Genomic DNA, 14,423 nt, shown 5'->3' on the forward strand with positions numbered 1-14,423 from the left:
ACTGTACGGTCATCAAGACCACCGCAGATAAGGACTAGTAATGGCTCCGCCCTCCCCTTTCCTCTTCTTTCCTCCCCCGTCCTCCCCCTGCCCCGTCTCAGTAAAAGAGTTCAGGAGAGGTTTGTGTTTTCACACCTAAACATCTGTATTAATGAGGTCAGAGGTCAAAAAACAAGACCCCATCCCTGACTTCCCCCAAAAGCCTTCCACCCTAACCCATCCTTCTTTCCCACATCTCCCCTCTGTCTCCCCTCTGTCTCCCCTCTCTCCACCCCTGTCATCACTGACTGCTCTCTCTGGTTGAGTGCTTGAATCTGCTCAGTTCAGTGATCAAAGTCTTCCTCAGACTCTTCTCCACCGCCCCCGGGTGTGTGTGTGTGTGTGTGTGTGTTATCCAGTTTCAAACTGCAGCTCTCAGTCGTCTAGAGCTGCTCTTCTTACTTTCTCTCAGTATTAATTCCCTTCCAGTCTGTGTTCCATTATCTCGATCAGATAAGACACACACACACACACACACATACATACACACTCTATGATCAGTGAGAGGTCTATAAATAATGACAAATGCAGCGGCTGCTGCTCTGAACTTTAACTGGAACTGTTTCTTTGCCTCAGTTTTCAGCAGGTGTGTGTGTGGGTGTGTGTGTGTCAGTGTATGTGTGTGTATTTGCCATTCCTTTTACAGGTGGCTTTTCTTTTGACAACTGTCAAAATATATTAAGGTGGTATTTTGGAAATATTTTTCACAAAAACAAATCTTTAATGAAAGTACAAATACAAAATACACATATGTAAAATACACATATGTAAAATACACATATGTAAAATACTAATTTTCCATTTGCTCTTTGTTCACAGTCCAGGGACGTGAGCCCCCTGCAGGCTGGAGGATCAGCCACAGAGATTCATTGTCTTTCTGAAGGAGGGGGGTTTGTGGGGGAGGGGGTTTAACTGTGAGGGTGGAAGGTGCTGATGTCACTGTCAGCACGTCCACAGTCAGTGGACGTCCACTGTGGACTGGAGCTGCAGACAAACAGCTAGGGTGTGTGTGACTGTACTTGTTGTCTTTCCTTTTGAAACACTTGTGAAATTTCTCACCAATTTCAGCAGCGTCGTCTCCTGGACTCCCCCGAGCTTCTGTGGATTCTCACCTACATGTGGGTGACATTTCATGTTTGCTACAGAGAGGGGAGATTGGGGGGGAGGGGGGGGGGGGGCGCTCAACAGGGCAAAGGTGAAAACATCTGGACACACAATGTCTACGTGGACATGTCTCTGGGTCTCTGCTCCAGATGGTCCAGCCCGTTACTCCCAGAACTCATTGACCAGGACCGGGGTTCTCACGGCCTGGGGGCCGCCGACTCATTGCTGCGGCCTGGCCTCTGGGGCCTTTGGGGCCTCTGAGGGGCTCCAGGGTCGCCCAGCCATGACAGCCCAGACAATAGAAGTGTCTTCACCCTGCTCCCACCCACCACCCAACAGCACCTCCTAACACGCACACACCGTAATATATTCACTATCACACCCCGGTGTTTGACCTGCACTCCCTTGACCACAGTTGGCAGCCAGCGGCCATGTGGCCAAACATTAGGGACGCAGCTGACATCAGGGACGCAGGTGACCACTGACAGACATTCACAGGATGAGAGAGTGCAGTTACTGTATAGTCCTGGGGGGGAGGGGGCACCATCCGTGGAAACGGCGTCTGTACCATCAACTGAACACGATGACAGGACGTAATTATAGAAAAACACTCCTCCTACGCAGAGTCCAGCCTCCTGTGGAGCAGCTCTACCTCCACTGACGCACAGGTGGATATTTCACTTTGACACAGGAACGTCTTTTATCTCAAAATTCAGAAGCTGGCAGAATTATTTTAGGATTTGACCTTTTTATGCCGAAGACGTTCCTGTGTCTAATTGAAATATTTTTTACGGATTTTACGATTTTGATTTAATTCCTAGAATTCCATGAAAAATTCTGAGAATAATCTTTATCGTCAGTATCTCAGAGTGTTTTTTATTTATGTAAAAAAAGCTAAAATTTCAAGAAACCAAAAGTCAGAAATATTCCTTCTACAAATTCTAAAAAAAACTTAAAAGAGAGTTTAGAGATTGAAGTCAATCTCCTGGGATTAAACCTGGATTACAGTCACTCCTAATTCTGACCTTAAGAACCGCTAATAATCTGAAATAATTCCTCTAACGCTGTTCTGTGGTTCAGTTGAATTCTCCTCCAGTTCTGGCTCCAACAGCTTGGCTGCCACTTCAAATAATCAAATATTAAATAAATCATTTTTGGCACAGTGTGAAGCAGCAGCAGCAGCAGTAGCAGCAGCAGCAGCAGCAGCAAAGGAGAGAGTAGTATAAAGAGAACCCACATACACACATACACACACACATACACACGGCCTTGTAGTTTTGATAAAGCAGCAGCAGCTTCGTCTTTTGTTTCGCGGCAGAGCAGGGATTAGGCAGCGCGGCTCTTTGTCCTGCCGTTTTCCAGTTGAGCAGAACACAAGAGCCTCTACCTCCACTAATACAGTCAGACCTCCCAGCAGGCCTTTCAGCGCACAGCCGCTAAGAACCTGCTGCCCAAAAGATGCTTTCAAGGAGTTATCAAATCTCTCTATACTGTCCCTGCCTTTCAGACCACTCTCTTTGTCTGCTCTTTTCAATGGGGCATTGAACACATCAAATGGAAGTGATGGGCAGATAGCCGGGCAGATAGTGGAGTGTGGCCCGGCCACGCTGACCTCCCTCACACAGCACACTGTACGCTCAAGGTCACCCTGGATTCTCAACGTTCAAACACCGCACATTCAAACCATGTCTACGTGAACCCAGGTCCAGGTCACAGCTCATTGGTCGGTGTGCATCCAATCATTTTAAACTCATTGTTGATAAGTGGACCTTAGATATACACTGTATATGTATATAAGACTAGTCTCTGTGACAGTGATCCAGAGCGTCTGTACATGGACATGATTTTCAGATCCACCTCCACTGGGTTCTACTTCCTGTCTTAACTCTAACCCTAACACCTGCTTCTCTCTCTTTCTGTTCTTACTTTTGTCAACTACTCTGTGGATTTATCTTGTTCTGTCTCTGTCTCTGTCTGTGTGTGGATCCAGCAGGATTTTGGAGTTCATTAACAGACACACCCAGGTCAAAGGTCATGGCCACTGCACGTGGTTGTCATTGTGATCTTCAGACTCCACTTTAACTCCATCACCTGTTAACTGCTCTAAGAACCACCAGGCCATTGTCATGTCACTTAATTTAAAACTTAAAAAAAAAAAAGAATTTGGTTCCTGTTGTTTTGAATAGGAGGAGGTGAAAGGGAACCCCCTCCTCCTTCCACACTGTGGTGAAAATAACGAGGAGCAGCATGATGGCACAGAGGGGGGTGGGGGGGAGGAGGGGGGGCAGAGGAGTTAACCAACCCACTGTCTCCAAACACCAACATTTAAAACATTTCCCAAACAACCAGATCTGATCCAGTTCAGTGAGTACCCCCCCCCCAACCCCACTGCCCCCCACTCATTACTCAGGTGGGCTGTATTCATAATTCATCAACGTGGGTCAAGCCCATGATGGTGTTGACTTAACATTTGGTCTGACATTTCAGCCCGGCTCACGGCCGTCATTAGCTCTCGCCGCACGCCGCCTCATCAAAGTCAGGAGCGCAAGAGAAAAGGAGGAAGAGGAGGAGGTGAAAAAAATAAGGACGATGAAGATGAAGGAAGGAAATTTATGATGTAGTCAAACCTCCAATCCTTCTGCACACACACACACACACACACACACATATTCTTAGAAACTAGCAGCCTCAGCATTTCCAAACTCTGCCAAGTCTGGAGCTATCTGTAATTATTATATAATTATAATTCTGCTTTGACATCTGTCATTACGTCAGGCCTACATTTTGTTGAATTTCTACTAAATAATATTTAAAGCTTTTAGCTTTTCTTCTTCTAACATGTGTCAGTATTTTCACCCGACTCTGGATTTACACCGACAAACGTTGGGAGAACATGTTCTAGACCAGAGGAGGTGGAGCCCATTTCTCCTACAACCATCAAATTGGGAACGTTGGGAACGTGGTGTGTGTTTGTTAAAGTCACATCCACACCAGTGGGGGGCAGTGGTGTGGAGGCAGAGCGGCTCATCTACACCATGTAGACAGACTGATCTGTGTTCTCATTGGCTGAGACACAGACGCTGACACAGTCACAAAAGACAAAGTGTTTCTTACCTGCGACCCGGACCAGGTCGGCTGTGGTCAAGTTGTTGGCGTTGGGTCCAACTCTGAAGGTCAAAGCCGGACCGAGGACACTGAGACAGAGGAAACAAAAACGTGGTTCAATTAAAGGGTGGAGACGTCATACAACCGTGATGTTTCAGCAGTAACACACACACAGACACACACGTACAATGTGGCTCTGAAACCAGAACCCTACTCTGACCCAGAAGGTTTTAACTCAAAAGAACCGGGAACCGAGTCCAAACATTCTCACACATTCATATGAGAAATGAGCTACATGAGGTTGACCCTGTCACCTCCCCACTGTAACACAGGGGGCGCCCATCAGTACGTGGCCCAGAGCAGAGATAAAAACACCAAGATCACGATTTAGATGTATGTGATGTCCTTCCTTTGATCCATCCGTTTATCTTCCATCGACCCTAACACCTACCCGCAGGTGGGTGGAGCCAATCACAGCTGACTTGGACTGCTCTCGAGGTTAAAACAAACAAACAAACAACAACCATTCTTATGTAAAATAATTGAAATATATTTAGCTTGAGTTTGACATTTCAGCTTTTATTCTAGGTTTGGAAACGTTGGTCGAGCTTTGATCTCTGCAATCGTTTCAATACATTCAGTCTTCTTTTGAAACCTTGACTGCAGTGTTTTAGGGTCACTGTGACCTTTGTTACTTTTAAGGCAGATTTGTAGTTATTTAATTAATGTCCAAATCTATATTGATTCTTCAGCAGTTTTTTTTATGACATCACAGTGTATTGACTGATTTCTTACAGATTTCTTTGTTATTTTCACAGCTGTGCTCATTAATATATGATTGTTTTTTCATCAGGACAGACGTCAGTGACACTGCGCTCTCCCTGGAGCAGGATCAATGTTGAAGTTCTGAAATAAAATGCAACAACGGCGGGAGACTGGCTAAGAACTGCCAGCAGGGGTCAGAAAAAGAGCGGTGCAGAGTGAAGTAACAGTTTGTAAAGAAAGAAAAGAAATGGAATCACAGCTGGTTTTCTGATGAGACGAGTAAAGAAGAAGAAGAAGAAGAAGAAGGTTAACGTCCGTCTGACTTCCTCTATCACCGCCTGTGCATATGTTACCACACAAACGTACTGACCGGTACAGAGTACTCAACAAATACAACCGTAGTATTACTACCATTTATTTGAATTATTATTCAAATTATTTTTCTTCCAAGAGATTAGAGCATAACTCTCTCCAGCAGATGGCGACAACCTATATTGCCAATGACACACTACCCTGCACCAGATCACCTACTTACTTTCTATTTAACAATAGAGGGCGGCATTGTCCTCGATGTTCCACAAAGTTCTGCTAACTGTACCTCTGGCAAACTGTCCGTCAACATTTATTCTGTGAACATTTGAAAGTCGTTGTTGTTGTTGTATCCATCTGTTTCCATCTGATTTGTCGACGGCACACCTGCAAGTGTTTTTGTTGTTTTGGGTTTTTTTTTATTAAAAAACATGTATTTTTCTGCCACTCCCAATTTTCTTCCATAATTGGCTTTTCATATATATTACAACAATGTCTATATGACACAAATAGCACTAACATAAAGATGAAGACACACTGACTGCGCTCACACAGTCAGATCGTGTCACCCCAGCCTGGAAAATGTACATGTACTTTTACTGTACAGTACTGCATTATAGAGGGTAATATTTGTCACAGAACACTGGGACCCAGACCCAGTCAACACCAGTCAGTCCACTTCAGAGGGACAAATGGACGGACGGATGGACAGACAGACGGACGGATGGGCGGACATACAGACAGACAGACAGACAGACGGCCGGACGCGGCCACACACCTCTGGATTTGTGGACATGATTACTCAGAGAGGACACACGTATGTCTGTGAAAGAACTATATCTGTGGTTGGTGTCTGAACACAGGCGGTAAATGTCAATATTTCCACCAATGCCACGGCTGACAGCAGTCTCCCTGAGGTACAGTGTTCTGCCTCAGACGTGGATGTGTCGACATCGAAGTGACGTGATCCTTTTCTTTCTCCTCAGACACACACTCCTAGAACAAATTCAAATTTGGAGGTGGAAGCTGTGGCTGAAGATGAAGACGGACGCGTTATCTGGACGACTTCACACTGTGATTTCCAATGTGTGATCTTGGACTTTATATCAGCTCTACTGGTGAGATGTAATGAGTGTGTGTGTGTGTGTGTGTGTGTGGTGAATGGATAAGAGGATATTGGCAGAGGATGTGACTGTGTGTGGGTGGTTGTTCGTCTGAACAGCCCGTGTGTGAGGACAGACTTGTGAGTATGTGTCCGACTCCCCCTAGTGTTCCTCACAAGTAAAACACTTACGTCATCTAAATGAAGCACACATCGTCCCTTCAGCTCATCATCGTCCTCCAGACTCACACTTTCATATCTCTTCTAAAATGCAATATTGTGCCGGTCATTGTAGAGCCAACTCAGACAGATATTATCATCTCTTCACAACGGCCCATTCTGAAGTCATTCCATTCTGTCTGCCTGTCGTCATATTTCACTATCTCCTCCTCTGCCCCCATCAGGCCCCATCAGAGGGAAAGTAAGAGAGAGGAAGCTCAGCCCTGATGAAGAGCGCGGCGCTCTGACCCAGAGCTGCCTCATATTCAGAGCCAGGCTTTCAAACCCTCACCTGCTGTGGCTGCACAGCAAGAGTCACAATGGAGCGGCGTCCACTTCTCCATCTCTGTCCTTTCTACATGAATGTGTTTCATTAGTTGGTCAGAAGAGAGAGAAAGACTAGAAACCAAGTCGTCAAAGAGAACATTTTTCTGTCATCAACACGAGGCGTACTACGACGTGGAAGATTTATCAGCTGCGGCTGCACGCCACCGCCACCGTCCCAACACTTCACATACATCCAGTACAGGTACGGGTACGGGTACAGGTACGGGGACAGGTACGGGGACAGGTACGGGGACAGGTACGGGGACAGGTACGGGGACAGGTACGGGGACAGGGAGAACTACAGGGACAGGGACAGGTAGACCTACAGGGACAGGTACAGGGAGACCGACAGGGACAGGTACAGGGACAGGTAGACCTACAGGTACGGGTACAGGTACAGGTACGAGGACAGGTACGAGTACAGGTAGACCTACAGGTACAGATACGGGTACGGGTACAGGTACGGTCACTGCCACTGCATCACTAACACAATGTTCCCATTGTTTAAGTCACAACTGGATACAATGGGGAGATCAGTGCGCCTCCTGGAGGTCATCAGGGCCTGATTTCTCGTCCTGTAAGAAGTTGACCGCTCCAAAAAGTCAGAAGACGAGGACAGAACCCTTGAAAAGGACAATATTGTGGCCAATTATTCTGTTGAGTGTGTGTGTGTGTGTGTGTGTGTGTCTAATAAACCGTGGGTTGAATGGGTTGTAGCAGCAGCTGGACACACAAACACACACCTGACACACACACACACATTCTAATACACACTTTACACTGTCCTGCCTGCAGTCCAACATGTTGGTGTTTCATGGAAACAACATTCCAGCAACCACAGATCTTTACTGCCCCCTGTCTGAGGGTTTGAAACTGTGTGACGTTAATATTCTTTCTGTTTAATGTGATATCAAGTTTCTATTTCCTGTGACTTTAGAAAAGAAGGTCGTCGGACATACGAGAGCTGGGTGAGGTCGGTGGCGTGGAGGTCCAGCTTCTGTGTGAGCCGCTCCATCAGGTCCAAACCCTGGTCTGATGTCAGGGAACTGTGAAGGACACACAAACAGGCATGGGGGGGGTCAGAGCTGGGGGGGCGCAGCTGTACACACATGTACACAGATACAAACACACACACAGAGATGCAGCGCTGTTGCCCCCCCCCCCAGGCTCGGTAAATCACCAGCTTTTTTCCCTGGAACGAGAAAAAAATTAGGTGAAAATGGAACCTGTCTGTGGTGTAATGGCTGCATCACATGGACGAGACGTGTCCTCGTCTCCTCCACACAACATGAAGCAGGATGAGACAGCCTACACACACACACTCTCAGTCGCTGATATGACAATAATAAGGTGCAAATGGAACGGAGGTGAAGTGTAATGGTGGTCTGATAAAGACGTGCCTCCTCTCAGCTCAGTCCACTGTCTACCTCTCTCTCTCTCTCTCTCTCTCTGTCCCTCCCTCTCTCTCCTTCCTTCTTTCACTCACTCAGAGAATAAATTGTCAAGGAAATAGACCAAACAAAGGCAATCTACGGGCCAACGCTCAGGATGGAGAGAACGAGGACACACACACACACACACAACACAGCTACTGTAGTGTATTGCTAACAGCTAAGACGAGGTTATGAACGAAGTCCAAACTGAACAGGAAACGTGTTTCTTTCTAGATAACAGTCTGTGAGTTAGCAGCAACGACTTTAATCAAAACTGTCCTTGAAACACCTGGAACTTCCTTGGTCTCCAACCTGTTTGACTACAAAACAACAACTACACAATAGTACACAATAGTACATAATAGTACACAATAGTACAAAGACCAACACCAATACACTGGTGTGATGGTAGCTTCAACCAGACCACAGACTGACTGTGGTTCAATCGTCCTCTGAACAATAGAACGTACGGCTGTAAAACACCACATGTTAAATTATGGCCACTGTTTTTCATGGACCTTATTTTTGGCACCACAACAACAACACACCCCACCACTGAGAGACGACCTGCTTCATTTCTTCCAACTTTTTGAGGGATTTTTTGAAAGCCATTCCAGACACGTTTGTTTCCCTTCGTGGTAATTCTAACAACAGGAGAGAGCGCCGCGAGTGACTTGGTTGTTGATGCTAACGCTTTTCCCCTTGGATTTCTTCCTGTCTCTTTCGCTTCTATCGTCTGACTTCCTCCCCTACGCACACAAACATTCCACAATCCCACTCTTCTTTCTATTCCCCGAGCCTCCTCCCCCCCAACACCACCACCACTACTACAATGTCAGGAGCTGTCAGATAAGCAGGTTCGCATCGCCTTCACTGCAGTATGGCGAGCAGCGGGGGATAACAACCGTGCAATCACACAGTGAGAGCAGCGGCCTATAGAAGGAGGAGGTGAGGAGTCTCCTCTCAGAAGGTGACCTGTGTCCGTCGCCCCGGCAAATCAATGCTGCATTTACACTCAGTTTTCATCCTAATCCCACTCTCTGTGTGTGCGGCTGACGGAGTCGCAGCTTTATGAGCCCGCGTCTGTGGAACAGGTGAAGGACAACCAGCTGACACCCAACTTGATAAGGCCATAAAGGGATTTGAGCGAGAGCCAGGGGCGAAGACATAGTCGATAGGAACTTATCTTGGCTGAGCCTGAGCTGAGTGGGGGGGTGAGGAGGGCAGAGAACGACAGTGGGAGAGAAAGGCAGATCTTGGCCAACCTTCCTGACAAAGTATTATCATTAAAGGTGTAATACAGCAGAGTAATACCCACACACAGCCAGGGATTTATCATCCTGCCTATTGTAGTCAGGTGCAGCACACACCACCACTGTATCCATTCTTCCCTGGCACTGGTGGGTGGTGATGACACAAATGGATTCTGTTAGAGGTGGTTCTTAACTTAGTGAACAGAGCCCACGTATGCACGGTATTAAAAAAATGTCAATGCCCTGAAAGAGGTCCAACGGAGCAATAAACCCCTGGGGGTGGGGGGGGGGTGACTTCAGCACAACAATCGTCGATGTTGTTGAACTCGGAGCACAGCGTCTGAGCTAACGGCTGTTAGCCACAGTAAAGCACCAGCAGACAAACTGGGAACATGTGTGTTTACGCATACGCAATAAATGCTGCGTAAACACACACAGAGCTCCAAAAAGAACAGCCAAACACTCCTTTAATGACTGCGGCTGTTTCATCAAAACAATTTTTCCTTTTTTTTAATACTTTGTTTAGAAGCAAGGAAGTGAATAAAAGTCAGTTCAGGAATAACTAAACCCAAATAATAGATAAAGCAATATATTTATCAAATCATTAGAAACTGCTAAAAGTTAAAGCTAAGTTTAACTGAAACAAAAGTCAAAGACGCAGAAAGAAGAGGTTGTCCAGGTGTCTGGTTCCAGAACATTCTCTCATGGACACCAGTGGAGTGGTCGTCATTAACTAAGTTAGTCCAATGAACCAAGGCTAACTAGGGTTAAATCATTAACAAAAGCAGCCAACAGTTGGCCGTCAACAGACACCACAGAAAATCCAGTAGAGTAAAAACTAAATATTAGAGAAGAATTCACACATGATGTCAGTTAGCTCCTCCTCCTCCTAAGTCAACGTGACGTCATTAATTACTCGTTGACTACAACCATAAATACAGGGACAGATTAATGCTAATCTTTATTAACTACTCACTCTGATCCAGTGATGATGTAGCCAAAGTGTCTGTCCTGCCCCCTGCTGGAGAACTCCTTCACCCCTATATGGACCAGCTGAGTCTTCACTTTCACGTTCTTCTTCTCTGGTTCTTCCTGCTGCTGCTGCTGCCCCTTCTGGTCGTGGATCTGCTGCATCCACCCGTCCACCTCAGAGTCCACCACAGTGTGGGGCTGCTCTACTCCCCCCGTTAATCTGAGCCTGGTTCCTTCCTTCACCTCCTCCTCCTCCAGGCCTTGGTGCACGGGAGCTTGGCCCTGAGATGTATGACTCTGGATGCTCTCCAGTCCCACCTGGGCCTGAGGAGGAGTCGGGGGTCCGACACCGTCGTTATGAAGAGAGTCCATGTTGAGGTAGTCCAGGAGTTTGGAAAAGAAAGCTGCATTCTTTAGAAAGCAGACGGGAACGTTTGGTTTTATATTTGTCAGAAAATAAAAGATGAACTTAAACACTTTTTCATAAATGTCCATGACTTGATGCTTTTAACTCTGTGTGAGTGCTGCATGTTCAGACCCATTAACAATCCACTCTCTGTGTTTTGTTCCTCCAACAAACCTGCTGTTTTTCTCAGATAATATTAAAGTAATTACATGAAGCAGAACGGTTCTAATTAAAGGTCAATCAAGACATTTTCCTTAAAACAACTTAGACACCACCTCCAGTCAAAAGTGAATAAAGTGGAGGTCTGTGCCCACCCACCGCCCTACTCCACCCCACAGCAGGAAGAGAGTAAGTTGAAATATACCTTGTCCAGCGGCTCTTTGTCTCCACCATCTGTTTGTTTTCCTGCAAACAAACAATGTGATCAGACTGGACTGAACACTGAGAATTAAACAGACTGCAGCTTCTTATCGCCCCCTATCTGAGAAAGAAATATGAAGCAGTTTTTCCTTCCTACCTTTCTGTTCCATCTGAATTGAGTCTTTTTGGCTGGACCCCTGGTTCTGGTTCAGGTTCTGACCCAGTGTCATGGCGGACAGCATCTCCCTGTTCACACCCTTCATGGTGGCCATGGAGTCAGGTTGGGCCCCAGCCAACGGCCGCTCCTGGTCCACCTCCTGCAGAGCTCCAGTGATGACCTCAGCCAGCTGATCCAGGTCGTTGGTCATCAGAGTCTCCAGGTTGATGCTGTGTCCATCCAGCTGCTTCGCCACCTTCTGGATCAATCGTTCTGGACAAGAAGGAGGAGCAGGAGAAGAGGGAGTATGGGGAGAAGGAAAACATTACATATTTCACCGTTAATTATTCATCAGAAAACCAATACTGTATAGTCAAAGCAAATATTGCAGTATTTGAGAGTATCTGTATTTTCAAGCAAACAACAGCAAATGACTGTGTTGAAAACAAGTAAATAAATAAATAAATGTGTAAACTGTCAAGCAGAAAAAAAAATCATTTTCATTTCATTTTCATCATTTTTCTAATTAATCACAATTAATCTGGACTAATAGACATAAATCTAAAATATTTAATTTGGCAAACAAAACAAAAAAAAAATCAAAAATGTCCAACAGTCAGAGTGAAAATGTCTTCTTCTGGACCAGGTCTGGTAGAACCTGTGGAACCTGGTTCTCTGTAGACTTCAGTCCAGTGGTCCTCAACCACATGAATCAGTCTACAGTCCTGGACAGTCTATCTGACTGTTGTGTCAGTCACACTGTCAGTCAGAGACTGACTGACTGTCCTGACCTCAGTCAGGCTGCTGTGACACCAGCCGGGGCCGCTGACCTGAGGTTGAAAACCCACAGACACATGCTGGGAGTTGATGATGGGACGTTCAGATAAACAGTGATGTCATTCTGCCCTCTGTGTTCAAGAGACTTCAAAGTTTCATTTGATTAATTTCACTGATTAATTAACTGACAACAGCAACAGCAGCAGCAACAGCAACAACAGCAACAACAACAACAACAACAACAACAACAACAGCAACAACAACAACAACAGCAGCAGCAACAACAACAACAACAACAACAGAACAAACAGTTCTCACCATCCACAACACTCAGAGGTTCTTTGGCTGCCACTGGGTGGCGCCCAGCCTCCAACAGAAGCTGGTGGAGGTTTGGCCTCTGGGTTTTGGAGCTCAGGGTCTCCTGGGACGGCAGCTTCGTTTGTTCACTCAGACCAGGACCAAAGTAGCCCAGGTACTGGAGCTGCTCTCTGGGCCAGGACGCCTGGTCTCCTGCTGATTCCTGATGAATCCCTGGAGCTCCGCCCAGAAGCCTCTCCAGATGGTTGGACCGCAGCTTGCCTCTGACGGGGTCTTGGCTGGAGTAGGATGAGGTGAGTTTGGGGTGTGGGCCCTCCCCACCCTGGGTGAAGACTTTGGTGAGAGGAGGTGAGCCGTCTCCTCTGTGAAGACTGTAGACGGTGGTCTCCTTCCAGCCATGTTTGGGTTTGGACCAGCTGGACCAGACGTCTTCACTCTGCAACACAAACCTCTGTTGGTTCTTTTACATAGATCTGGATGTATAGAATATACCGTGGATTTACATTGTTCCTTCACTCTCTGTTAAATTTCTCAGGAAACACTACAAAAATAAAAATCATAGATGGCACCAGTCGCCCCCCCCCCCTCCCCCCACTGGCCTCATTAATGAGACTGGATGACTGACTTTGTCTCATTAGATAGTTAATTAGGAGTGGTGGATATGAATGTTCTACTATTTTAGGGACTTTAATCAGAATAAGTATCTGCAGATGATCTGAGTACCTGCTCAGTCTTTAATACTCAGTGAGTAAGACAGAGTACCTGCAAAACACATACTGTACACACAAAGAATGTGCAACACCAAAGTTAACACCTGGAATCGAACCATGGACCTTTTTACTGAAAGGCCACAGCACTAACCACTGTCCATCTCATGGTTGGTTTATGAACATGTTAGCCTGCTGATGCTAGCACTAAACCCACAAGAGGTACGTCCTCTCAGAGACCCTGGCCCGACTGTGGTCCCTGCTCTTTATGTAGTAAATATTCAACCTCTCGTCTTCTACTGCAGTGGTGGGGGGTGGGGTCATTCAGTCTACTGTAGACCTGAGTGACATTATTATCCATGTAGCTGCAGCACTGACAGCACTGACATCACTCTCTCCCCTGGTGGTTCTTCTAATGTATAGAGAGAAAATGTCAGTCTCTCCAAGCCCAGCACACAGGCAGCCCATAATGGCACTAGCACAGCAAGGCGGGGTGCGCTGCCATTCATGCTAGCCATCGCTGCCTTTTTCCATCACGCCGAGCAACAAAGGGTCTGATCTCATCAATAAGGAAAGGTCGTGAACTCTTTAACTTTGCATTACGACGGCACTGACACAGCAGCAGGACGCGGCGCGTTTGTGAAGGACGTCCATTACACAACAATGCTGGGGTTGACGCCCTAAATATGAGGGCTGAATAATGTAAAGAGGTGAAGAAGGATCTTTGTGTAGAAGGTCCCAGCCCAGCAGGGGGCAGTGAGGGAGACAGAGATAGAGAGACAAAAGCAAAGCGGGGATGAGAGGGCGACCCCAGGAAAAGACCGACACCCACTCTGACTCTACATAATAGGAAGAGGCCCTTCCACAGGAAGTGTGTACTACTGAGTACAGAGGGATATTTACAGCCTTGACCTTTGGCCTTTTGATGCTACTGGACAGTATATCATCTTTAACAGAGTAGGAAAAAATCAGACATTTAGACATGAATGAACTTGGATGGATGGATGGATGGATGAGAGGGGGTGGATGGAGGAAGGGATGGAGGGGGGGTGGATGGATGGATGGATGGA

General features: G+C 46.5%; 1 protein-coding gene across 5 annotated transcripts in view; it reads right to left on the reverse strand.

Moving 5' to 3' along the window:
• Nucleotides 1-14,423, reverse strand: part of ptprn2 (protein tyrosine phosphatase receptor type N2) — a 77,000-nt gene that overhangs the window by 44,559 nt on the left and 18,018 nt on the right. For 4 of the 5 annotated variants that reach the window (XM_008308381.3, XM_008308380.3, XM_025054611.1 and 1 more), the window contains 6 exons: nt 12,647-13,082; nt 11,552-11,824; nt 11,399-11,439; nt 10,633-11,039; nt 7,930-8,016; nt 4,258-4,337 (listed from right to left, as the gene is read on the reverse strand). In XM_008308381.3, coding sequence (XP_008306603.1) covers nt 4,258-4,337; nt 7,930-8,016; nt 10,633-11,039; nt 11,399-11,439; nt 11,552-11,824; nt 12,647-13,082 — 1,324 coding nt within the window. The remainder of the gene's footprint in view (nt 1-4,257; nt 4,338-7,929; nt 8,017-10,632; nt 11,040-11,398; nt 11,440-11,551; nt 11,825-12,646; nt 13,083-14,423) is intronic. The other variant, XM_017031515.2, reaches the window with a different exon arrangement.

This window comes from Cynoglossus semilaevis, chromosome 3 (assembly GCF_000523025.1).
Source record: "Cynoglossus semilaevis isolate Cse_v1.0 chromosome 3, Cse_v1.0, whole genome shotgun sequence".
Taxonomy (NCBI): domain Eukaryota; kingdom Metazoa; phylum Chordata; class Actinopteri; order Pleuronectiformes; family Cynoglossidae; genus Cynoglossus; species Cynoglossus semilaevis.